The sequence below is a fragment of the Moschus berezovskii genome, chromosome 11 (genome assembly GCF_049115385.1).
Source record: "Moschus berezovskii isolate FMDL1 chromosome 11, NW_MosBer_1.0, whole genome shotgun sequence".
Classification (NCBI taxonomy): Eukaryota; Metazoa; Chordata; class Mammalia; order Artiodactyla; family Moschidae; genus Moschus; species Moschus berezovskii.
The window spans coordinates 13,849,916-13,876,794 of NC_142470.1; the positions used below are offsets into that span (position 1 = coordinate 13,849,916).

Below are 26,879 nucleotides of genomic sequence, written 5' to 3' on the forward strand. Positions count from 1 at the left end.
CTCTGTTTAGTTGTTCCCTGCTCCATCCCTGACCCCACCCCTTCCCTCCTTCTCCACTCTTCCAATCCATTTATCAAATGTTGATTTAGATATATGTGTATCTTTGAAAATAGTTTAAGTTTGTGTGTCTTTCTTTACATGAATGTACGTCCTATTTTCAAAGCACACTTTGGAATCCCCCAGTGGCCATCCATCCTGTCTCCTGAGGTGACTGTTGCCTTGGAGGGGAAAGGTGATCTCTCCCTCACCACCTCCGCCATCCCTCCATGGCTTAGCTGAACCTGCCCAGAGACCTCCCTTGACCCCTGGCTCTGCACCAGCATGCCACTCGTGGGTCCCCAATTCAAATAGCTAGTTTCTCATCCCTGTAGACCTTGGCAGAGCCTTCCTAGGCCTGACTCCCTCTCCTGGGCAGCCCCTGGTGAGCCATGGGACAAGGCGCAGGGAGTTGCAGGAGCCAGCAGCCTCTAAGATGGGAAAGCTAGGCAAAGATCCAGGATGCCTGTGGCCCAAGTATAGCCTTGGAACATGTTACCACTTCCTCTGCTGGTTTTCAGCTGACACATAAGATCCCTGGGGGTGATTCTGAAGAATCATTACTCCGTTCGCACAGCTAACAAATTAGTTTTTAAAGCAAGCACTTACCGAATTCCTGCTAAGTGCCAGCTCCTTGTATTGCTTCATTCAATCCACACTGCTACCCTCTGGGTTTAAAGCGTCATCATACCCATTTTACAGATGAGGAATCCGAAACTCAGAGATGTGAAGTGACTTGCCCAAGGTTGTGTGATACCTGTGATTGAGCTGGGATCCAAACCCAGGTGTGTATGATGCCAACACTGGATTCTTTCTGGGCACCATACCGATTCTGTGCTTAAGGTATGAGACCCAGCTAGGGAAGCTTCAGAGAGGGAGCAACCATGGTTGTGGGCAACCATTTCTGCGCTTACAAGATACCAGCTGTGAACCTGGGCACGGTCATCCTGCTCTACTACTCTGTGAAATCAAGATTGATCAGGCAGGCTGCTTTTGAGTAAAAAAAAAAAAAAGTAATAAAGCTGGGCTTTATCTTCAGAGGGACTCAGATTCAAATGCTGTATGACCGAGGGCAGGTCAGATCTCCCTGAACCTCAGATTCCCCCTCTGTAAAGGTGATGTTAAGCTCTCTTGTACAAATAAGGCTATTATGAGAAGCTGAGGTGACATACCCACGCTGCCTGCACCTATGAATTGCTCATTCAATTACATGTATCTATCAGAATCCCAGGGACGGGGGAGCCTGGTGGGCTTCCATCTATGGGGTCACACAGAGTTGGACACTACTGAAGTGACTTAGCAGCAGCAGCATCATTATAAGGTGATGGCTCTCAAACTTCCATATGTGTAAGAAATAGCTGAGAATGCAAATTGCTGGGCCCCAGTCTCAGCAATTCTGATTAGCAGGTACTAGGGTGGGACTGAGCATAGCTAGTTCACAATTTTGCCGAGGTGATTCTGACGCAAGTGGAATGAGGGTCCCATCCCAAGGAATAGTCTAAGGAAATCAGGGCCACTGACTGCAGAAAACCTTTATTCCTAGAGTCCAAAGTCAGGTCCTAGAACTACAGCCTGCCCCCGCTGGGCTAGCCAGGGCTGGGCGCACAGACGGAAGCCTGTGACAGAGAGGCTGTCGCACTTACGACTTGGGCTCAGGGCCCATGGTCTCGTCCCAGCCCTTCCGACACGTCCGGACGATCCACTCGTGCTCGTCATCATCTGTAAGGGAGGAGGAGGAGCCAGTCATGCCTCGCACCGGGAGCCCCCCAGGCAGGGTTTCAAGACTGGGGTGGTGTCAGAGGTGGATGTTGCTGACCAGATGGAGGCAGGCAAGCATCGTCGGGCTATTTTGAGCTGGGCCCATGCCCAGTGTGACATCCACTTAGGGTACCCCTGGGACAGCTGGTCCAGGCCGTAGTTTATTCTCCGGGTTTTCCATTCTGGACCTTCAGAGAACCCATGGTTCCTCCAGAGGGCAAACGTTCTCTCTTTGTTCGGGTCCTTTTGGTGGGGAGTGGAGAGGAGAAGCTGGGGGCCCTGCAGGCCCACATGTGTTTATCTCCCTCAACTCAATCCTCGGGACCATGCCTTTCTGCTGACAAACCAACAGGCTCGGAGGACAAGTTGTCTGTCCACAGCCATGGGATAAGCACGTGGGAAAGCCTAGAACTTGAGCCCCGGGAATTTGTCTGCATACAAGGCCTGTGCTGTTTTGAAACCTCAGAGAGAGAGAGAGAGAGAAAGTGGAGGAGGGACCATAGCACACCAGCAGCATCTCTCTGTGCCAGGCCCCTCTGCAGACTGACTCTATTTTCATTTTCCCCCTTTATCCTCTAAACCCACACCCAGCCCCTCCTCTCACCACGACTAGAGACCCACTCCAATGGTGGGATATGTACCCCTAAAAATGCACGTAACTCTGTAAAATATATCCTGCTGTTTTGTGTGCGAATGTGGTTTTAATTTACACAAATGGCATTGTGCTGTGAGTTTCATTGTGTCTCACTTTTTTTTTTTTTTCTTCACTCAACATGACATTTTCAAGATCTGTTCTCATTGCGATGTGGACATCTCGTTCTTTGCTCCTGACCACTGACTAATATCCCATGGTGGGCTTCCAGCTACTCATCCTCCCTGGGTGGGCACGAAGGATGCCTCCACCTCCCATACCAGGAATGATGCTGGGACAGATGCTATGTTCTTGGGCACATCCCTTGGTGGGTCCGTGGAGAATTTCTCTGGGGCTGTATTCCAGGAGGAGGGTCACGGAGTCGTGCACATAACTCCATTCACCAGGACTCTCAGCAAAGCCTGTGGTTTTTCTTCCCCCAGCACCGCACTGGTCCCTCCCTTGTTCCTGCCCACCTCCTGGGGACAAAGAGGACCAGCCCCAATCCCTGCCTTCCTGTCTTGCCTCCTGTCCTCACCCTGTCTAGCTCAGTGCTTCCCACCTAAGAGATCGGAGGATGGAATTACTCATCTTCCTTGGGTGAGAATCCCATGGACAGAGGAGCCCGGTGGGCTACAATCCATGGGGTCACAAAAAGTCAGACACAACTGAGTGACTAACACTTTCACTTCAACACTTGGTGACAAACAACAGAAGCTGGAGATAAAAGACACTCCTTGAGAGCTAAAACATGGGAAATCCCGCAGAAATTCTGCCCTCCATACTACAGCCCCCTGCCAGGAATCCCCTTCCTCTTCTGATCCAGGACCCAGCGAGACAAGACTTTCTGTCAGCTTACTGTGTGCTCTGAGCTTCATAAATGCTGGATCTCATTGAGTCTTTTGTGAGACCCTAGTAGGGTAGGGGGCTTCCCAGGTGGCGCTAGTGGTAAAAAAAAACCCTGCCAATGCAGGAGACCTAAGAGACATGGGTTAGATCCATGGGTAGGGAAGAACCCCTGGAGGAAAGCATGGCACCCCACTCCAGTATTCTTGCGTGGAAAATCTCATGGACATAAGAGCCTGATGGGCTACAGTCTATAGACTTACAAAGAGTCAGACATGACTAAAGCAACTTAGCAAGGGAAGACTGCCCCATTTTATAAGGAGGACAAGCCTTGCCTTCTATGCATGGCCAATGGAATTTAAGCCAAGACTCATCAAACCCTGAAGCCTGACTTTCCACCCCAGGGCAGGCCTGAAGGTGCCAGAAGGAGAATCTGCCCCCACGGAATAAGCCTCCTCTGTCCCCCACCCCCACTAGATCTCTGCCTGTGACCTCAGGACAAAGGCTTGTGGCCTGCAAGCTTTGGCCTGGGAGGACCGCCCTCAGCAGATGGTGGGCCTCAGTTTCCCCTGGGGAGTCTACCCAGGAATCCGTGTGTGGCTGCCAACCGCCCCCCCCGGGGGGGGTAGGCAGAGAGAGCATGGCACACAAGGAGTTAAGCACTGGTGAACGCACTTTTGCCACACCGCGAGCAGCCTGGTTGCTAATTACAGTTCTGAAGTCTCCAGGCTATTCGAATCAGTGCAGCTGCAACCTCTTCAGCAGTAACCCTGAAACCAGACCAACGGGGTTTATTGTGCTGAACCAGTCCTCTGGCCCCTCCCTGATCATTACAAATTGACAGCAATGGACTTAACAGCCCTCTTCACTACCCCTTTCACTCTCTACCTGGCCGCTCAGCCACCAATTTGAATCACAGAAGCCTCTCCTCCCAGCAGCTGCTCCCCAACCCTCCCTCTACCTCCCTGGCGCCTCGAGGCGGCTCCCCTTGCCCTGCCACACCAGGGTGAGGCTGCCGAAGCACATTTCATCAATATTTAAAATGGAATTAAACCTGCAGCTTTGATTAATGCCTCCCCGATCCCAGGAGTTGTGATTACTATTTTGCAAATTGCAATTGTTGGAATATGCTAATATGATTGTCTGAGAACATTTTCACCTTCTCAGATAATTCCACCCCCCCCCCGGCCTTTTTTTTTTTTTTTTTTGGTAGGAGGAGAGGGGGAGAGAAGGGGAAAGAAAGATGGGGGAAAAACACCCCACAAACTCTTTAATCAATTGTAAATTATTACCCTCGGCACAATTGCTGGTGGTTCAGAGGGAGGGGAGGGAGATTTCTGGTTTGGTGCATTTATCTTGAAAAGTTTTGGCCCCCACTGGCCCAGTAATTCCATTCTGGGATGTTATCCTAAGGGAATAATCTATTTGTCCCAGTACTATTTAGAATCAAGAAAACTGAAATAACCCACACTTCTAAAACAAGAGGATGATTACTTTGTTGTACATTCATTCATTTAACAAGTAATTTCCAAACACTGACTCTATGCCAGGCATACAGCTATAGTTTGGTGCTGGTGGGGGACACCAAGAGCCACATGAGGGGATATTTAGCAGCTACTGAAAAAAATATGATTATGAAGTCTATATGGCAACATAGGAGATATGATAAGAAGCAAAAAAAAAAAAGGTAGAAGGAGGTAAGAAACAAAATTACATAGTATAATCTGTGTACAAATTATGCACAGAAGGAAAATTAAAAATAATAAATTGAATGGGAATAACGGTCAGCTCCTAGCAGTAGGGCTAGAGAGGTTCTTCTGTTTTGGGTATTTCCCAAATGTTTTGTTAATATGTATCTACAATAGAAAAAAATAAAAATAATCATTGGCTTTTTTCCTACCCTCTAATTTAATTTTGAGCTGTGGTGCTGGAGAAGACTCTTGAGAGTCCCTTGGACTGCAAGGAGATCCAACCAGTCCATTCTAAAGGAGATCAATCCTGGGTGTTAATTGGAGGGACTGATGCTAAAGCTGAAACTCCAATACTTTGGGCATCTCATGCGTCGAGTTGACTCACTGGAAAAGAGTCTGATGCTAGGAAGGATTGGGGGTGGGAGGAGTCGGGGACGACAGAGAATGAGATGGCTGGATGACATCAGCGACTCGATGGACATGAGTTTGAGTGAACTCCGGGAGTTGGTGATGGACAGGGAGGCCTGGCGTGCTGTGATTCATGGGGTCACAAAGAGTCGGACATGACTGAGCGACTGAACTGAACTGAATTTAATGCTTTGGTAATTTCATGCATCTTAGTAATTGAAGTAAGATATTCCTAGGTTCCCAGAAACACCAATAGTGTTCTTGAATTTGTAAAAAGTAAAAAGACCCAGCATAAAAATATTGGTAAAAATGCATAACATTTGGTGCATAGGCAAATCTCCTGTGCAGAAGACTTCCAAATAATTTAGGTGGATACTCTGCCCTTGAGGAGACTGGGCATGACTCCTTATTCCCTAGATGTGGGCTGCATTCTAAAAAGGCCTTCCTAAATAGTGACTTCCTCCTAAAAAGGACAGTATAGGAAGGGGGTGGGAGGAAAAAAGGAGTGGAGAAACCTGACAAACACACCTCGTCCAAGCGATCAAGGTCAATGTCAGCAGTGATAAGTTGTGTGGATAATGTGTAGCACTGATTTGATGACAATGGCATTTACCTCCTCCCCTAAACCCGTAACCCCAGTCAAATGTTGTGAAACCCATCAGATAAATTCCAGTCACGGGGCATTTTAAAAACACTCCTCAAAAATGTCATCGAAAACAAGGAAAGTCTGAGAGACGTTCACTGTCAAGAGGAACCTAAGGTGACATGATAACTAAATGTAACGCGGTGTCATGAGCGGGATCCTGGAACAGAATAGCATCACGGGAAGATGGAGAAAACAAGGAGGCAGAATGTTGTTACCAAGACATCAACACACGCTCAGTCACCCAGTTGTGTCTGACTCTTTGCAGCTGCATGGACTGTAGCCTGCCCAGCTCCTCTGTCATGGGATTCTCCAGGCAAGAATACTCCAGTGGGCTGCCATTTCCTCCTCCAAATATGTCAGTGTTAGTTCATTAATTGTGATATGTGCACGGTACAGTGTAAGATGTTAGTAATAGGGAAACTGGATGTGGGCTATAGTGGGAACACTCTGTACGGTTGCTTCAATAAATTATGTATATCTGCAATTGTGCTAAAATAAAACGCTTATTTAAAAAAAAAAGCCTGAAAATCCAGCGTGCTCTGTAAAAGGTGAGATTATCGTATTCTCCAAGAGGAGTGGAAGTCTTTTCACACACCCAACCATCTGGAATAAAGTCCTTCACACCCTTTTCTCTTTTCTGGGCCCTGCACATCATAATTTATGAGCCTACACTAATATGAACAACAAACTAGTGGTTACCAGTGAGGACAGGGAAGGGGGGAGGTTCCATATAGGGGTTTTGGGGGAAGGGTTAGTATGGGATTATATGACATCGTGTATGAAACCTGAAAATTGTAAAGAATTTAAAGAATCTTTCATTCAATTAAAAATTTGTAGAGTCTATGCTTATTGGCATATTTCCTTATATATTTTTCCCTCCCACTAGGCATAAACCCAATGCAGATATATGTCTCATTGACTACTGCACCCAGCATGCAGTAGGCAACCAATATATGCTTTGCCAGGTGAACAGTCAGTCTGTGGCCTTCTGATTTGTCTTTGGTTTCCATCAACAAACATTTCTGACACCTATTTCTTGGCATCCAGGTCCCAGCTCAAATGTCACTTCTCAGGGATTCCTGATCCAGCCACCTTCACTCCCAGTCACTCTGTCTAGAGGCTTCCATCCTATCTCCTTCATGGTGTACGGCTCTTGCAGGAATTTCCTTGTTTGTTTATGTGTTCTCTGTCTCCCCAGCCACACTGAGTTCCAGTGGAACCAGGGCCTGATCATTCACTGTGGCGTCGTCAGACCGGTGTCTGGCACACAAGAGTGCTCAGCCCACATCTGTTGGATGAAGGAATGGATGAATCAAAAAGCCCAGTCCTGTGGCCTGTCGTGTGTCTAGTGCTGGGGACAAGAGGATTGAGACTCAAAGGCTTGACCGAGGCACTCTACCGCGTTAATCTGTCTGCTCTTGGGGCACAAAGATATCTTTCCTTCTCTCTCTTTTTTTAAATTGGAGTATAGTTGCCTTACAATGCTGTGTTAGTTTCTGCTGTACAGCAAAGTGAATCAACTAGACAGATGCATGTATCTCTTCTTTTTTGAACTTCCTTCCCACTGAGGTCACCACAGAACCATCGCACAGGTTCCCTGTGCTGTGCAGCAGGCCCTCGTCACTTACCTACGTGTGTGTGTGTGTGTGTGTCTGTCAGTCACTCAGTCATGTCTGATTCTTTGCGACCCCATGGACTGTAGCCCGCCAGGCTCCTCTGTCCATGGGGTTCTCCAGGCAAGAATACAGGAGTGGGTTGCCATTCCCTTTTCCAGGGGATCTTCCCAACCCAGGGATCAAAACCGTGTCTCCTGCATTGCAGGCAGATTCTTTACCATCTGAGCCATTAGGGAGCCCATTACATACATAGTAGAGTATATATATATATATTTCAATCCCAGTCTCCCAATTCATTCCACCTCTTGGGCCACAAAGATTTCTTTCTTTTGGTTCTCACACTTTGGAAGTGACCCCGCTGTTCCCCACATCCCCTCCCCTGCCTGACCCAATGAGTCTCACCCATCCCTAGGAGAAAGAGGCATCTTACAGAGACGAAAGGGACTGAGAAGAGAGACCCCACATCCGACCCCAGGGTCCCCTGCTGAGGAGTCTTCCCTGCAAAGGCTCCCCACTCCTTCACCTGGACTTTGAGACCTTTCCAGCTGGCCTCCCAGGCCCGCCTCACACTGTGAAATGCAGCCACCCTGCTGTTTGCAGTTGACCACAGGCACGTGCTCAGTGCCCCGTGCCTTTGTACATGTCATTCCAGGGAGTGGGGGGACACTCTTCCTTTAAGGAGAGAGAGGACCAAGGCATGTCCCATTTCTGGACCTTTCTGGATGTAAAAGTGAAGGAAAACCTCAACATGAGTAATAACAATTGCAATATATTTTAAACACAATCTAACAAATTAATGCTTTTAACACAAAGAACCAAATGTAACATAAAAGTTCTATTCTAGAATTTCTGTCAAAGAAGTAGAAATCCACAGTGCATCATGGACAGTATGGTCAGGAAATGGGGCTGCCTGCTTAAACATGGTTTTCTTTCAGGCCTCACACGGTTCTGACTTCAGGCCCTGAAGAATGTGTGTCCTCCGAGCCCTCTTCCCCCACACCTGGGCCCTGCCTGGAGGTCACTTTCTCTGATCCAGGTTGAGGTCATGGTGTTGGTCATGGTCACCCCTGCCAACCAAGGGGAGCCATGATCAATTCACTTCTGTTCTTCAGAGCCCAATGCAAATCGTGCACTTAAGAAGTATTTAATAAATACAGGGTGAATGAATGGAGAAAGAAATGTAAATTGGGGGACATAAAAGTAAGAATCACCCTGTGGGATTGAGACAAAGGGGAAAGAATTTCTTCCCCACCCTCAGCAAACGAAGCTGAGAGGGCAAAGCAGACATGCCAAGTGCAGGGCCCTGGCCGCTGGCTCATTTTCCTTTTCTGTCTGGAGGCCATGGACTGGGCAGCGCCCCGCATGGGGAGGGTGAGTTGTCTGGGCTCATACCTGGGCGCCAGCCACGCTCAGGAAGCTCAAAGCCCTGACTGGCCTGGGGCCGTCCTCACAGTGAGGGCAGGCCTGCACAGGCCACCGAGTGTGGCCCAGGTCACCAGGGGTGGCATTCGTGCAGCCTGCAGGTCGGTGCAGGGCTAGGGGAAGAAGCGTCTTGCAAATCAAACAGCAAATGCAAGGACATCTTGGCTCCCCTGATGGCTGGCAGGGAGACACTGTGGCACCGTGGGTTAGGGGCATGAGTTTTGGAGCACGGCAGCCACTAGCTTGGAGATCTTGGGCAAGTGGCCTCACATCTGGGTGTCACTTCCTCGTCTGCAGAGGTGCCTGCCTGGAACAGTCAATGGAGATCATTTCCAAAAAGTGCTTAGTATGTTGCCTGCAGGAAATGCGCCCAAACCAAAGACGGCCAGAAACTGTCATCGCAAGGTGGGCCTTCAGGCACCTGTGACCGCACAGCATAGGCTGGAAGGAGTTCTGGGTCCTATGTTAGCCCAGCTGCCAGCCTGCTGGGTGATCTTAGACAAGTCCCTGCCCCTCTCTGAGCGGGCTTGTCCATACAGGGGGTTTCACCAGACCTCTGGCAAAGGGCAGAGTGGGGACTGGTGGGGCTGAACAGCCCTAGGTGGGCACCCAGGAGGTAAGAGCTAGGATCATCATTTTGATGGGTCCTTAATTCCCAAACTGGGTACCTTCAAGGGAGCGTTCTTAAGGAACTCAGCACCCCTGGGACTTCTGGTTCCCTACAGGGGGTGCAGGGAGGAACCGGGGAGGAGGAGGTCTTTACACAAGGATCAACATCATAAGGATCAAGAGTTGCCGCTCCGCTACTGATTTTGTTCAAAGCGAGGGGCAGGCCGGGGCAGGCGGGCCCAGAGAAGGCAAAGGGGCGGATTCAGGTCACCAGGTACCCACAAGCCAGATGTCGCTAGCTCTCAGCACGCCTTTGGGCTAACCGCACCTGCGGTCACCACCGCTCTGCAGCGCCCATCCGGTGTGCAGGGGCCTCAGGTGGGGATTGGGAAAGGGAAGAGACCAGGATGAATTGAGGTGTCCAGCCTCGGGAAAAGGGATGAGGGTCACAGTGGCTGAGCACCCAGGAGGTGCAGGGCTCTGTGGGAAGAGGGTCACACCTGTCCCCTCCTTAGTGAGTAAACGCAGTTGTCCCCAGTTAGGATGAGGACACAGAGGCTTAGGTGGCAGTGAAAGCATTTCCCCACTTCCTTCCACCAGCGTGGAGGGGAAAAGCTCAGTGAGCTGGTGCGAGCGTCACCCTGAGGCTGGCACAAGCGGTGTGCTTCCCTCCAAGTGTTAGTGTGAATGTGTTCACCCATGCATCAGCATGTGCTGGGTGTGCAGGCGGCTGTGTCTGAGGTGCCTGGTGAAGAGGAGAGTGCGCCCCTTCGGGGATCCTCAGCCTGCGTGTGGCACGTGGTATGCGCAAGACACGTGCATGGCAGGCGGTGTCAGTACCTGAGTCTGCGGTGTGTGGTCAGATGGTGAGGGAGGGGGTGCATCCCACACACAGTGATGGCCCAGCGCGCATCTAGAACACCAGGCCATGCCAGGCTCTGGGGCAGGAGCTGGGCCCTGAGAACTGCCCTCTTTCCCTGGAGTCAAGGCCAGTGCACGCTCAGATGCACTTTGTGAACCGTGGCTTCGGGCTGGGGTGGGGGCTGCATGGCAGACCTGGAGCCCCAGCCGGAGGAGAGGTGCAGGAGCCAAACCCAAAGCCCCAGAGTCCAGCCACACCCTCTGTGCAAACGCAGGGCTTTGGGAGCTGGAGGGCAGGGCTAGGCCCCCGGTGAGCCAGTGCCCGCAGTGAGGGCGGTCACCAATGCTCAACAAGAAAGAGGCTTTGAACTTGGCTGGCAGCGGTGTGGCCAGAGGCCAAGGCCACGGCGTGGCCAATATTGACTGAGGGATCGCTGCTTAGGCAGAGCCTGCTATTGGGCAGGAAGGGAGGCCCAGGCCGCTCTTGCTTCCCCAAAAAGGAGCATCTTCTGGGCTGGGTGGGTGGAGGTCCTGACTGGGGAATGGGGGGTGCGGGTGAGGCCAGGCTGCTTCACCCACTGGGAATAGAGGGGCAGAGCCCAGCATCCGCAGGCTCGTCAAGGCCTATTCAACTGTAAGAGACATGGGGAAAATGACTGACTTGGGAACTTGAAAAGGGAAACTGCGACACTGAAATTAATAAATGTGATAATTAATGCATTAAGCCTGAATTAATGATTAAATTTAGAAACCCAAACAATGTTATTACACTTGAAATCAATTTGTGGGCTTGGTTTCCTCAGTTTTCAAGAATTCTCCAGTGTGCACACAAGCTTTCAAGAAATCACAGCCAATTGTTAAAGTCTTATAGTCAACTGATCCACCAAGCAAAGTTTTCAAAATCCTTTTGGGGTTTTCACAGCAAAAAATGATATTCAGTGTGGGAGTGTGGATATGTTCTGTTCATGTTGAAATGATTGGGGTGAGACCTCCAGGGTCAGACCTAGGGCTGGATCATGCTGTAACTGGGGGGAGAGTGAATCTGGACAACAGATATGGTGGCCTGGGATCAGGAAGCACATCCGTGTGCCAGGCACATGCATGCACTCTGCCTGCCTGAGCTCATGTGATGCTCATACCAGCTTTGTTGTGTGTATAGTTGGTGATGGCTCGGGTGGTGTTTCCACTGCTCCAGCTGGTGGGCAAGGTGGCGCTAGTGGTAAAGAACCGGCTTGCCAATGCAGGAGACATAAGAGACGTGGGTTCAATCCCCGGGTCAGGAAAATCTCCTGGAGAAGGGAATGGCAACCCACTCCAGTATTCTTGCCTGGAGAATCCCATGGCCAGAGAAGCCTCATGGGCTCCAGTCCACGGGGTCACAAAGAGTCAGACACGATGGAAGCGACTGAGCACACACAGCACACTCACAGCATAAGTCGGTGGGTAAAGGGGGAAAGTGCCCACTGTCATCATGGCCCTTGAGAATCTCCAAGGAAGGCCCCAGCCTGGAGAAGGACATCTTACGAAGACGTCACATGTGATTCTGACACTGTTGGGACAGAGCTATTCCTGCTGTTGTGGTCCTGGTGGGCAGCTAGCCTGAGTTTATGGGCCATATTGGTAAAAACAAAAATACACATCCTTAAATACTAGCATCAAAAAAAAGTACTAGCATCAGTCTGTGTGTGGCAGGTGTACCCAGAACAGGAGACCACTGACTCACATCTTCCTGCTCACTCCAGAGCCCATGCGTGCTAAGCAGGGGAGGGCGCTAAGTCACAGCATCATTTATATCACCATTCTTCTTGTTTCCCTGAGCCCCACTTTTATTTTTCAAGCACTCACAATGGCATCTGCGTTCACTAAACATGTCTGTGATGCCTGGCCGCTGTGCATGGGCAGCGCTGGGAAGCCAAGGGCGGGGCCCAAGGTCACCGGTTGGCCCTGGCTCTGACCCTCTGCTCCCTTCACCCCTGCTCCCCTCACCCCTGCTCCCTTCACCCCTGCTCTCCAGCTGCGTGTGGACAATGGACTGATGGGGACAGGCCTGGCAGTCGGGCCTGTCCTCCAAGAGGCAGATGCTGAGGGCAGAATTAAGTCTGGGACAGCAGGGATGGCCAGGGGGAATGTTAGGATGTTAAGGACCTGTGGAACTCAGCAACAGACGTGAACTCGGTCCTCAGAGCAATCTTGCAAAGTCCGTGTATTTATCCTGACTCACAGGGGAAGGTTTGAGGCTCAAAGAGATGGGGTTATATGTCCAAGCTGACTCTGCTAGTGAGGGGAACATTAGCAGAGTCTATCACTTGAGCTGCAGCCTTCAGCCACTACCCACTCTCCTGGAAAATCCTTGTGCAACTGCCACAGCTTTACTCCTCACTGTCTGAAGGGTTGAAGCTCAGCTCCCTGACCTGGCATTCAAGGCTCTCTCCCACCCTGGGTCCCTCTGCTTTGAACGCCCAGCTCAGGCACACTCCCACACACTCGTCAAAGTCCACTGTATCCATCACTGCCTAAGGGAGGTCTCCCTCCACTACTCCTCTCTCCAACACAGTATCGGGTCTCAGGTACTCCATCTTGAGTACCTGGGCCCCTGCATCTCTCCGTGCCTTTGCTCATGCTTCTCCTTCCCTTCCGTGCAGCAACACCCACCTCTCAAGCTTCAAAGCCTAGCCAAACACCACCTTTTCTAGAACATCAACTCGACTGCAGTTGGGACACACTTGCCCTTTGCTCTCTGCTCCCCCAGCACACTGTGCTTCTGGCTCCTGGCACCAGCAAAGCAGGGGCACTCCCAGTTTTTTGCAGGAAGAATCTCATATCTGATATTCCACATTAAACATGAATATAAACATCATGGGGAATATAGAATTACGTTGGACTTCCATACACTTACTTTCATAGTTTCTGTTATTTTAATTTCTGACCTATATCTTGAGGGGTGGGAGGTTCACTACAGCCTTTTAAACACCTAGGCTCTAGGCTTCTGTCCAGAGAGTGCCCACCCTGGGTCCTGGAATTGACTACTTATGCATCTGCTCCCCACACCCGCTACCCTGCCTTGGCATGGGGGCTTAGGGGGAGGCAATAGACACTTGGCTGGCCCCCAGGTGGGACCCTAGTATCTGTAGGGGATCAGTTAAGGCCTGTGTCTGAGGTGATCTTAGAGGGTCTGAGGCTCCAGATGAATAAGAAATGATGAGAGTGATGGGAACACATCCAGAACATTACCAAAAGCAAGCTAGAGAGATTAGGGACTTCAGGCCTCCAGCCCAGTTTTGAAATTGGCATCAAACACAGGTGAGAGGAGGCCAGAGGGCACCTTGCCAAGGTCACTCCAGTTCCTCCCTTTGGGGCATGGGGTTAAGGAGACCCTGCCTCTCAACCAGCACCAGCCTCTGGGATAGAAACCCCAACTGCGATCGCCAGCAGACATGAGGCTCCTCATCATGGGCCCCCACATCATCTCAATAAATACCACAACCTTGGAAGGAAGGTCCGAGTTCTAACCCCATCTTTCCTATGAGGCAACCGGGAGCTCAGAGAAGTGAAGTGGCTAGCTCAAGGTCGCACAGCAGGCCAACGGCAGAGTCGGGGTCTGAGGCCAGATATGGCAGGCTCCCCAGACCAGCCCGCAGCCCTGCAATGCCATTCCTGGACCTGAGGTTGAGCAAGGCTCGCAGCCAACTGTCCAGGGCTCCAGCGCGTGGGCTGAGGAAGTGAGATGAGGCTCCTGTCCCCTGGGCTCTGGCCTTGCAGCCACTTCTATTAAAGGAGACAAAACAAACCACGCTGGTGCTGGCCCCGGGGCGGACTCCAGCCATGGAAGGGGAAGCTGTATCCTCTGGATGCTTCCAGGAGGCTGCTGCGGACGGAGGTGGGGGGGGCGCGGGCGGGGGATGTATTGTTGTCGAGTCCTGTGGGCACAACGGCTGTAAGGGGAATTTCCAGGGCCTTTGGAATCCTGGTGGGGAGAGAGGAGGGCAGGGAGCGATTCCTGCAGGTCAGGGACCTTCGAGGACCCTCACAGGGGGCCCGATCCCACCCTCTGGTGGGGGTCGGGGTGGGGAGGGTCTACTGTTATTCTCGGGGGAGAAGGCCCACAGCTTTGCCAGACTCTTGGAGAAGCTCACATTGGTTCAGAGTGTGACCTCTGGTGGGCTTCCCTGTTGGCTCAGAGGTTAAAGCGTCTGCCTCCAATACGGGAGACCTGGGTTCGATCCCTGGGTCGGGAAGATCCCATGGAGAAGGAAATGGTAACCCACTTCAGTATTCTTGCCTGGAGAATCCCATGGACAAAGCCTGGTAGGCTACAGTCCACGGGGTCGCAAAGTGGCCTCTGGTATCAGACACACCTGGTTCAAATCCCGACCCCCCCCTTTACTAACCACACCCATCAGTAAGTAACTTACTCCCTGAGCCTCAGTTTCCGCCTCTGCCACATCGGGAAAGTGATGCATTCCTCAAAGGACCAGAGTGTGGCGAGTCCCTGGCGCAGTGAAGGCATTTGATAACTCAGAATTCCCTTCCTACCCCTTCAGCTGAAAGCAGATGCCGGGATCTGGGGCCCGCGTGGGCATTTTATTTGGCAGTTAGGAGGATGATATTATCCCTCCACAAAGCCTTCATTATGGTGCCACTAACAATACGGCAGATAAGGCAGGCACGGCCCTGCGTGCCAGCCTGCAGGTGATTATAACATTTGGGTAAATTGCCTTTTGTCTCGCGGAGAGATGACAGCGGGAGGGGGTGGGGCAGGAGGCTCGCTCAGCCATTTTGCAGAAACCACGGCGGGGGGAAGCAGGGTGTGGGAGGGGCGGGCAGCCTGGGTTTGCAGGAGGAGCCCCGGCTGGCGCTGGGAAGGCGGGTCCAGCTGCAGACAGGCTGTGTCGGGTGGAGCACCTCGCCCCACTTGCTGGCTCTCAGCTTTCTCAGCTGTCTGGTGGAGGCAGAGGCTTCAAGGTGAGAAGAGTCTTGGTTTATTGGTGGCATTGAAAGACTTGTTCTTTCGCCAGGTTTTGAGCAATAAAGTGGGCAGAGAACTGTCTAGAGGAAAAGAGCCACTACTACCATCTTACACTCCTTGGGTATTTTAAAATCTCTGGGCCACCAGGAAGGCCCTCGGTTCTTTCTTTCCCGCACTAGTAAACTCCAGCTTCTCATTCAGAACCAGCTCAAATGTCATCCTTAGCTCTGAGTCAGCTAGACCTGGGTTCAGATTCCAGCCCTGCCACTTGTTACCTGAGTAACGGAGCATTTCACCCCACCTCAGTTCCATCATCTGTAAAATGGAAATAATAAAGACAACTATCTTACAGGATTACTGTGAGGGTTAGGTAAAAGAAGAAGAAGGAGAAGGCAATGGCAAGACTCCAGTACTCTTGCCTAGAAAATCCCATGGATGGAGTAGCCTGGTAGGCTGCAGTCCGTGGGGTCACTACGAGTCAGACACGACTGAGCGACTTCACTTTCACTTTTCACTTTCACACATTGGAGAAGGAAATGGCAACCCACTCCAGTGTTCTTGCCTGGAGAATCCCAGGGATGGCGGAGCCTGGTGGGCTGCCGTCTATGGGGTCACACAGAGTCGGACACGACTGAAGTGACTTAGCAGCAGTAGCAGTAGGTAAAAGAAAATCAATTATTGAAAGTGCTGAAACCAGTGCCTGGAACATCATAAGCACTTAGTCATTGATGCTTATTATTATCACCTTGCTTTTTCACCTGGACTATGGATACCGTTTTATATCAATACATCCGTTCCTTCACTGCCATTTTGATGGCTGCATTCCATTTTATTGTAAGGATATATCATTTTTTATTTAATGAATTCCCTCCTGTTGGACATCTGGGATGTTTCTGGTTTTCAAGTGTTTAAATAATAACTGGAGAAACTTTAGAAGACCAAGTGGTCTTTCACTTTCAGGTGCTCACTACGCAGCTTTTTAAAAATTAGGTTGAAAGTGAAAGTTGCTCAGTCACATCCGACTCTTTGCAACCCCATGGACTATACAGTCCATGGAATTCTCCAGGCCAGAATGTGGAGTGGGTAGCTTTTCCCTTCTCCAGGGGATCTTTCCAACCCAGGGATTAAACCCAGGTCTCCCGGATTGCAGGCAGATTCTTTACCAGCTGAGCCACAAGGGAAGCCCAAGAATATTGGACTGGGTAACCTATCCCTTCTCCAGCGGATCTTCCAGACCGAGGAATTGAACTGGGGTCTCCTGCGTTGCCGGAAAATTCTTTACCAACTGAGCTATGAGGGAGGTCCAAAAGTTAGGTTAGGAACAGATAAACACCAGTTCTGGGAGCTCCATGCTCAGGACAGACAGTTTTGGAGTTGGTCAGGCAAAGCGGAAAGAGGCAAAGCTCTGAAGACAGATGAGCTCAAGTGTGAATGCTGATTCCTGCCCAATTCCCTGGGGAAATTCTTTAGCCACATGGAGCCTCACTTTCCTCATTTGTCAAACAGGGTTCATGCGAATACGCCCCTCTCCTGGACTTGAGTGTCTGGTGCAGGGTCAACGCTCAGTTAAGGCCAGCTGAGTCACCCCCTCCCATCCCCTTGATCCTCTCCATCCTCATTCTGGTAGAGCCAGCTGCCACCTCCCAAAGTCTCCGAATCACCCATGTGAGGTCACTCACTGGACCACCACTCACATCCCTTCTTCCCATTGTCCGTTTCCTGCAGCGTACATGCCAAAGAGGCTTGTGATCTTGATTTTAAATTCTGTCTGGAACCCACAGGTTCAAACGCAAAGGGGCTCTATCCACAAATAATCACTGGTATGCGATATTTTTAAGAAGCCCAAGCCATTGTTTCTGATTGAAGGAAAGTTGGTGCTATTTTGAAGAGCAGCACGATTAAGCAGTGGCGTTCTCTCTTTAACTGTTGGGAATTATACGCTGTTTGAAAGATTTGTGAGCTCTAGGACATTTGCCAGATGTGCTTGATTCGACATTTCAGACAACAAAGGGGATAATGTTGGCGGGAATCTTGACGGCATTTCTGATGATCAGGATATTCTCTGAAGATGGTACTGAGACCTTTCGGGGGAAGGATTTCAGCTTTCACATAAACTAATTTGGGATGCTCACTCTCTGTCTCTCACAAAACAAATTTAGTTCATTGTTAGTTGTATATGTTAAAATGGTTACGAGGGTTTTTTTCCTTTGAATATTAAATAATGTGCCTTTCATCTGAGACATGCGCATGGGGTGTCATTAATTGCGGGGAGGGAGGAAGGCTTAGTGGTGCAGTTATTTTGCAAATGATTCCTGCTAGTAACGTCGAGGCAGGCAACAGCTCCATGAAGACACATGTACACAGTGCCAGCACGACTTGGGCGCATCCTTCCTGAGAGGAATGCCTGGGTCAGGGGAGCAGTGGGGGGGTCTGCCCACAATCTGCAAAGGATCCGTTATTAAAAAAAGGTAGCATCTCCTTTGGCGACTGTGGTGGTTTTGTCTCAAGATTATCAAATGGGCCTTTTCATTCATTTAGAGCCTCGCTGAGTTCCCGCTGGTGCCAGGAACTGTGCTTGTGAATGAGGCACAGCCCGGTCTGGGAGCAGAGGTGTTGAGTTAAGAACAAGCCAGGATGGGGACTTCCCTGGTGGCCCAGTGGGTAAGACTTCACGCTCCCAGTGCAAGGGGCCTGGGTTCGATCCCTGATCAGGAAAGTAGGTACAACATGCCACAGCTAAAGATCCCGCGTGCCGCAGCCAAATAATATTAAAGAAAAGAATGAGTTAGGACACAAAGCTGGCAGGCAGAGGAAAAGGATAGGGCTTGGGTAGAGTCAGGTTTGACTCTTGAGTCTGTCACCCGCTATGTAACTGGGAGCAAGTTATTAACCTATTTGAGACCAGATTGTCTCATTGCAAACGGTGGCTCCGGAAAAATTTCTCCCTTGGGATGGTGTGAAAAGCAGAGAAGATAAACAGGAAAGGTGCCAAGTGAGGGCCTGGTGAGGCACCTTCATGTCCCGCGTTCCTGCCCAGCTTCGTGGCCCTGAGCTGTGGGTGCGCAGCTGAAACTGCGTGCCATTCTTCCAGGGCCGCGGGCAAAGACTTCAGGGCCTTCTGTTGTGTGCTGGGCATGGAGAGATGAGGACTGATGGGGTAGGAATGGGGGAAGGGCATTTTCGGCTGGGGGAACAGACGAGGTGAGAATAAAGCCGTGTTGATCAATGGAGGGCAGCTAGTCTGCTTGGCTGGAACACGGGGAAGGGAGAGACAGGAGGGCATAAGGCAGACGCGGGCACTGAACAACATAACCAAGTCTGCAGACCCCAGAGTTTCAGCAGGATTTCATTTCCCGATCAAAACCCCCCGAGGAGGCAGAAAGACCTAGAGTATCCAATTGCATGTCTCCCCAGTGCCTTCTCTACTCTCAAACACCTAGAGGAATCTTAGCAACCCCCTGGGCACACTCTCTTCTCTCTCCCGCAGCCTGGGCCAGTGATCAGCAGAATGATATCAGTCACAACTACTGATCGCTGGACACGTGTCTTGAACTGGGTGCTAAGTACTTTTCATACTTAACCCCATCTTTTCTAACCCCAATTCCAGATTAAGTACTACTATAATGCCCATTTTACAGATGAGGAAACTGAAGCTCCAAGAGGAGACAAGAAGTAAGCTACCCATGGTCACCCAACTGGCCAGTGGTGGAGAGGACAACCAGAGATTTGGATCCAGGCCCTGGGCATTTCTCCACCATCTCTCTGACCTCTTTCTGCTCTCAGGCCTCCTGCCGTAGGGAGCTCCTATCTCAGCCTCTGTTTTATGTCTGCTGTGTTGATTGGAATACTGCTTACACTGAGTTGCTATCTTTTAAGCTTTTATGGTCCCAACAGAAGCAGCATCAGGATGGAGTGAAAAGACCACAGGACTTGTAGAAAGAAAGGAGTGGGTTAGAGTTTCAGCTTCACCATCACTGGTCTAGCATTCATCACTCTCTGACCTAGATTCCTAATCTCAAGACACGCCCATTCCCGGCTCACTGGATGCACGGGAAGTTCCCAGGAGACACAGGGCTCAAAAGCTCATGGGCTTTACGGCAGGTACCTTAAACGACAGATGCTGGGAATTGGCAGTCCAGCAGTTAGGACTTGGTGCTTTCACTGCTGTGAGCTTGAGTTCAATCTCTGGTGAGGGAACTAACATTCCTGCAGTTATGCTCAAACCGTGCAATTTCAAGCATGGGGCCAGCCAAACAAAAACTCAGGCCTGAGAGCCACTGATTTGAGATCTCTAACGCTTAAGGTTTTCAAACTTGGCGGTGCAGAAAAATATAATGGCCTGCTTTTTAAAATATTTATGTATTTGGCTATTCCGGATCTTAGTTGGGGCATGTGGGATCTAGTTCCCTGACCAGGGATCAAACCTTGGGCCCCCTGCATTGGGAGCAAGGAGCCTTAGCCACTGGACCACCAGGGAAATTCCTGTAATGACCTATTTTTATTATTCAAAATAATAAGTTGTCTATACGTGCCAGGGATTGAATTGTGAATAATCTTTTGAAGAATCTGAGAGCCTTGTAGGCAGGTGCTCTGCCCATCTGTCTGCTTTTCTTTCACAAACATTGAATCACCTCCAACTAGTGGGACCTGTGTGAGGCGCAGGGGACACCGTGCTGAATCAGACACAACACATGGTCCCCACCCTCAAGAAGCTCTCAGTCCAGTGCGGGAGCCAGGCAAAGAAAGATACTTCTGCTGTTGTGGGCTGAGTGCTGCGAGGCTTGTAGGGGCCCGAGGAGGGACATCTTACCCAGACAGGGTGGAGGGAGGGGATGGTCAGGGAAGGCTGCTTAGAACAATGGTTCTGACCCTGAAGGAGGTTGTGAAATCAATTTAGTGCATAGCAACCAGCATTTAAAAAAAAAACTGAACAGAAAATATCATCACACATCTCACATACAAAGAATACACATGTGAGTGTGAGTTTGTGTGTGTTCTGGGTCATGATGCAAATCACTCTGGAAGCGAGCCAGGGTCCAAAGGTTTGACAGCCACAGTTGGAGAGAATTCTTGCCTGACGTGCTCCCCAAAGCCTGGTGCACTGCAGCACTCAAAGACTTTTGGATGAGTGGGAGGAGGGATTTAAACTCTAACCTCAATCCACCTGTTGGAACTGTTCTTTCCAGTTAAGAAAGACACACTCATGGGACTTCCCTGGTGGTCCAGTGCTTAAAGATTCCACTTTCCAATGCAGGGGGTGTAGGTTCAATCCCTGGTCAGGGAACTAGGGTCCCACATGCCATGTGGCGTGGTCAAAAATTAAAAAAACAAGAAGGCACACTGAGAAACCCAAGTCTAGCAAACCTGATCTGTCAAGTGTGCTCACAGCCTAGCAGTTGGCAGCTTAGCTGTCCAGGGTTTCCTCTCTGCCTGCGTAGTAGTGGTGGGGAAGTCAGCCCAGGATGGGGGAGGAGTAAGGCAGTTCAGAACCGCCTGAAGGAGAGTGGAAGGCGACCCTTCTGCTGGTCCCCCAGCCTGTGACTGCCTAGGATACAGTGTCTTTGGGTTCTGACCCACCCAGGTGGCATGTGCCTTATAATAGCAGTGGCTCAGGGCGCTGTGTTTACTCTGGGATGGCCAGCAGTCCTGTGCCTCCAGGATGCCAACAGGAAGCACCGTTTAAGGGGCAGATTGGACTCAAGGAGAAAGAGACCCAGGGGGAAGCAGAAGATGGGCAGAAGGTCACCGCAGTCCCCAGCAGGGTGAGGTGAGTTAAGGGTAATGACCAGTTCGCCACCAACAGAGACTCCCTCTTAGTGGTTTCCAGGATACTCCAAACTTGAGCCATCCTATAATATCAGGACCAAAATACTCCTTGGCTACCTTTCTCCTCCATCATAGACTACTAAGGTTGGAAGGACCCTAGAAATTATCCAGTCCAACCATCTCATTTTACAGATGAAGAAAAAGGGGCTCAGAGAGGGAAGGTACTGGCCCAGAGTCAGCCAGCAGGTGACCCAGGGAGCTGGGGCCAGAACTCAGAAGCCAAATCTCTACCCTACCACCCTGGAGATGTGGCCCTGGAGATGCCCCTCTCTGCCATCTTGCTGGAAGGATCTCCTGTCTCCTTTCCTTTGGCCCCTTTTCTGTATGTAACCGGAAAACTCTTCCCAATGGATACATCAGGGACTGTTTCACTTGACCCTAAACTTCCCTGCTCCCCAAAAGCCCCCAGGGGAAAAGACCCCTGTGATCTTTCCTCCTGCCCTCTTGGGCCTCCTCTCCTGCTTGTCCTCCCCTGACGCGCTGGTGTCTCATGCTCCTGAAGGACCTGCAGCCTCTTCGAGGTGCATCAGTTTCCCCATCTCTAACCCTTCGCACACGCTGTTCTCTCTGTTTTTAACACTCTTCCCAACCCCACTGCACCTGTCTGCTCTTCTTTAGGTTTCCCATGGGTGGTGGTGGTTTAGTCGCTAAGTCATGCCTGACTCTTGTGACCCCATGGACTGTAGCCTGCCAGGCTCCTCTGTCCATGGGATTTTTCCAGGCAAGAATAGTGGAGTGTGTTGCCATTTCCTTCTGCAGGGGAATCTTCCCAAATTAGGGATCGAACCTGAGCCTCCTACATTGGCAGGTGGACTCGACACCAGGATAAAGGACTCTGGGAAACACAATTTCTGTTTCCCAGTCACATCATGCATTTTCATGCCTCTGTGTCTTTGTCCATGCTGTTCCCTCTGCCTGGAATGCCTTTCCCTAACAGTCCTATTTATGACACCCCTACTCATTCTTTAGGACCCATCACTTCTGGGACCTTTTTCCTGACTGACACCCCTCATCTGGGCCAGGTGATCAATTCCTCCCTCCCATCCCCTGCCACCATCCCCTCCTGCAGGGCACACATCACATTCTACCGTGATTAGATGTTTCTGGGTCTGTCCCCTCCACTAGTCTGTGTGCCAGTTATATTGTACCACAACTGGAGAAAGATTATGCTGACACAGAATTCCCCAGAACTCTGGTTCTAGAGAACTTCTCCCTGCTGCTCCATCTCCCAACTAACTTTACAGTTAGTCAAGCAATTTTGGGAAACAATATATATATATCTCCCTGGTAGAGATTCACAGACACATTCATTCCTTGATTTATCTGTTTTGTACACAGTTAATGAGCACCTCATGCGATGAGTTGACTCACTGGGAAAGACTCTGATGCTGGGAGGGATTGGGGGCGGGAGGAGAAGGGGACGACAGAGAATGAGATGGCTGGATGGCATCAGCGACTCGATGGACATGAGTTTGAGTGAACTCCGGGAGCTGGTGATGGACAGGGAGGCCTGGCGTGCTGTGATTCATGGGGTCGCAAAGAGTCAGACACGACTGAGCAACTGGACTGAACTGAACTGAATGAGCACCTCTACGTGCCTGGGTCTGTGCGTGATGCCGGGGCTGTAGCATTATCCAGGTTTTAAGGAGATTTTTTTGCCTCCTTTTTTCTGTAACTTTGAACCTTATTGATCCAAAGGTTTCGTTCTCAAGAAGAAATGGCCTCACCAAGTGATACAACGATGGTTCAACTGAATCGGAAGTGGGAACAGCCACCTGCCGCTTTGCTCCTCATGCCACTGAAACAACAGGCAAAGAAGGGGAATACATTTCTGGCTGGAGCGATGGATCTCGATTGCTGGGGCGGGGGCGGAACTGGGTTGCTGCTACACAGCTGGGAAAAGGGGATGCTGTACGGAACCCAAGGAGGGTTCTCTAGGGCAATTCTTAGTTCTTCCAGTGCCAATAGTAAAAATGAATGAAAACGAAACCAACCAACTAAACAAGCAAAAAAGGCAGGACCAGTAGGGATTCAGAACCCTCCAGAATGAAGGTTTGGGTTGCCTTACCCGTTAGAACACCAGACCGACTGAAATGCAGGCAGAAAGCAAATGGATTGTGGAATTTATAATGGAAGAAGGAATTTGTTAATGTTAACTACAGCCTCATGACCAGTCGAGCTTCCCAGATGACAGTGGGAAAGAACCCAGCTGCCTGCCAAAGCCTGAGACGTAAGAGATGAGGGTTCGAGACCTGGGTTGGGAAGATCCCCTGGAGGCGGGCACGGCAACCCACTCCAGTATTCTTGCCTGGAGAATCTTATGGACAGAGGAGCCTGGTGGACTACAGTCCATAGGGTCACAAAGAGTCTGACATGACTGAATCGACTTAGTATGCATGCATGACCAGTTATGGAAAGAGGACTGTATCAACGGTACAGCTTTTCTTCCTTGCCTGTATGTTTATGTGTATCTGTATCACTTATTCATCTATGTATTTGCTTTTATTAACTGATTTCTTTCTTTCCTCTTTTTTCCTTAATATTTTATAGAAAGATTCTTGGCAGTGATTTGTAGGCTGTAGATTAGGCAGGACTGTCAAAGGATAATATCAATCAAAGACAGACACAATGTCCACTAGGTTTCAGGTCTCCTCTTTTAGAGGAGAAGGTGGAAGTCTCTTTGTATAGATAGGACGGGTGGTTGGGACTTCTCACACAAGAAAGCACAGACGTGTTATCTTTGCAGCAGAGTACAGCGTGTCTGGATGCTGAGCAACAAAAAGCAGTGGATGGTGCCAGTTATGAAGCTACTGATGCTCAGCCCCAAACCTACCTTTCCACACGCTGCTTGGCGATGCTGGGACTGGGACCCCATGGAGGTCATTTCTCCTTTGCCAGCTGGTCCCCAGTCAGATGCGGTGAGGCAGCCAGAGGGGGAGGGAACATGCTCTTTCCTGTTTTGCTTGCTGTTCCGGCCAGTGTCTCAGCAATGGCTTTTCATGTCAAATTTCCAGCTCTCCCCACACTCCTAGAATCAGCATCATCATTTTCTTTCCAGACACACCGCTGGGTAGTGCCCCCTCCTCAGAGGTCTGAACTATAGCTTCTGGTTGGCACCGCCTCCAGCAACCTATATTCTAATAACCCAATCTCTTCCCCTGCCCCCGAGTGTTGAGGTGGTAACTGCTTCGCGCAACTACTTTCTCATACCCCAATGTCTTCCTTTTGCTTTTTTAGTTCTCCAGTACTTACTTAATCAATTTTTTGATGTTAATTCTTTGTTTCCTGACTGGACTCTGACTAGTACAAGTGGAGACAAGAAGACAGAGTTTCTACTCTCAGGGATCTTAGCCTCTAGCTGGAGAGACAGACAGTACGCAATTCATTACATAAGTGAGAGTATTTCATTGCAATTGAAATAAGGGTCTGGAAGGACAACTACAAAGTATACCAGCATATTACAGGCCCTGAGAAGCCCTTCAGTAAGTACAATTGTTGAGTTCTACTTAACTCAGTATCTCCTTATTTTATTTGATCAAGAAACTTCAGGGGAGCCTAGTAACATCCAGCAGAATTAGAGTTCTACACAATACACTCATCCCCTGGAGGAGGAAATGGCAACCCACTCCAGTATTCTTGCTAGAAAATCCCATGAACAGAGGAGACTGGTGTGCTACAGTCCATGGGGTCGCAAAGAGTCGGACATGACTGAGCATGAATGCATGCGTGCACATAATACACTCTGTTTGTGGAAGATGGAAGTCATTAGAGAAAAGTGCCAGGGACTTGGAGTGCAAGCATTTGCCATGTTCCCCAAGAGCACCCAGTAGGTGAGGGGTATCTCAACTCCAGGATTCAGCTACAACATCAGCTGACAATTCCCTTTGTATTAATTTCAGCACTGCAAAGCAAATTTCTGATCATCATTGAATTGTTGTTCAGTTGCTAAGTCATGTATGACTCTTTGCAACTCCGTGGACTGCAGCACTCCAGGCTTCCCTATCCTTCACTATCTCCCAGAGTTTTCTTAAACCCATGTCCATTGAGTTGGTGATGCCATCCAACCATTTCATTGAATTACTGGATAAATTTCCCGGGTTTCTTGACCAGGTTATTTAGAGGAACCATCAACCCCTTAAAACCACGTGCAAAATGGTGTGTGTGTACACATGTATATTTGTGTGTGTGCATATGTGGGCACTTTTTGAGGGGGAGGGTTCATAGATTTCATTATTCCTAGTGGAACTGTGATTCTAGAAAAGAGAAAGGTTAGGAACCACGGTGTTAAAGGAAAATGTTCTCAGTCTTATTTGTACACTGATCTCTTGCAAGTGTGGTCACTGTAGGTCAGTCCTCAGTCTGATCAGCTTGTGTTCACTCATCAAACTGAGGTTTTGGATCCTCCAAGGCACTCCCCTGCTTGAGGAGCAGGCTCCTTGGACCACGTGGCATCATTCAGTTTCCAGGCCTTCACCTGTACTGCTCCTCTGGCTGGAAACCCTCTCTCCACACCTTGGGGTCAACTCCCCATCGCTTTTTACATCTCAAGTTGGCTGTTTCCTTCTTGAATCCTTCTCAGGATGTCTGGTTCTGGATTAGGTACCACTTCTTTGTGCTCCCACAGCATCACTTCCATCTCTCTGGCACCCCACCCACCCTCTTCTCTTCTACCCTTACCCTTCGTCTAGGGCCACTTTTTCTCCTTCATTGTGCTTATTCCATGATGCAGTTAACTGTTTATAGTCCTTGTCTGCAATCTGCCAAACAAAGAGTTGGACAGGACTGGGCAACAGAGCAACAACAAGAAGCTCCATGAGGAAGGGGTTTGTGACTAGTTCTGCCCTGCTTTGGTGCCCAGACTAAGCAGAGTGTCTGGCATACAGCAGGCACTCATTAGCTGCAGGGAAACATGTAAAGATGAGCACTTGAATCCTTTCAATGCCACACGCTGAGCCGTCACAGTTAGACCTCTAACATCCTCTGCCCCACTCTATGACTAGGCATAGACTTGTCAGCCACGAGAAGTCCAAAGGGTAAAACACTCACACGATCAAGTTTGTCTTTCATCGGCTAAAGCTCCTTTCCCACTAAAAGGATGTATGTGTGTGCACACGTGTGCACAAACCTGTGTGTGATGAGAGAGGGGAAAACATATGCCGCAGGGTTTGGAATAAACATACCTGCATTTCTCAGAAAGCGATGACTATAGTCCCTGACTATCCTCGTGTTCGGATTATAGAAGCCGTCTCCGCAGTCGTAACAGCCTGGAGGGATCTTTCTAGGCGGGTCCATGTTGGTGAGTTGAGAGATACCTTGAAAGGATATCAGAAGGATATATGAATTAGGAGGCTGGGACTGATATGTGTGTGTGTGTGTGTATTACTATATATATATACACACTACTATATATAAAACTCTAGCCCTACAAATTAAGCTGCTAACATCAGGGGAGAAGAGGACCTGGGCACTGTCTCCCAGGACTGGGGACACTGGAACTACCAGGAGGAAAAGAAGAGTCAGTGCACCTTTGAGGTCATGACTCCCGCGTGCCATCTCTCTTAGA

At 49.9% G+C, this 26,879-nt stretch overlaps 1 protein-coding gene across 2 annotated transcripts in view; it reads right to left on the reverse strand.

The window, feature by feature from the left end:
• Positions 1–1,129: 1,129 nt before the first annotated feature.
• The window catches only part of MORN5 (MORN repeat containing 5), a 34,273-nt gene continuing 8,523 nt past the window's right edge, over positions 1,130–26,879 (reverse strand). The window contains exons 4-5 of one of the 2 annotated variants that reach the window (XM_055400196.2): positions 26,497–26,628; positions 1,130–1,755 (exon numbers count right to left, since the gene is read on the reverse strand). In XM_055400196.2, coding sequence (XP_055256171.2) covers positions 1,676–1,755; positions 26,497–26,628 — 212 coding nt within the window. In that variant the 3' untranslated portion in view covers positions 1,130–1,675. Of the gene's footprint in view, positions 1,756–26,496; positions 26,629–26,879 lie in introns of those variants that run through there. The other variant, XM_088841164.1, reaches the window with a different exon arrangement.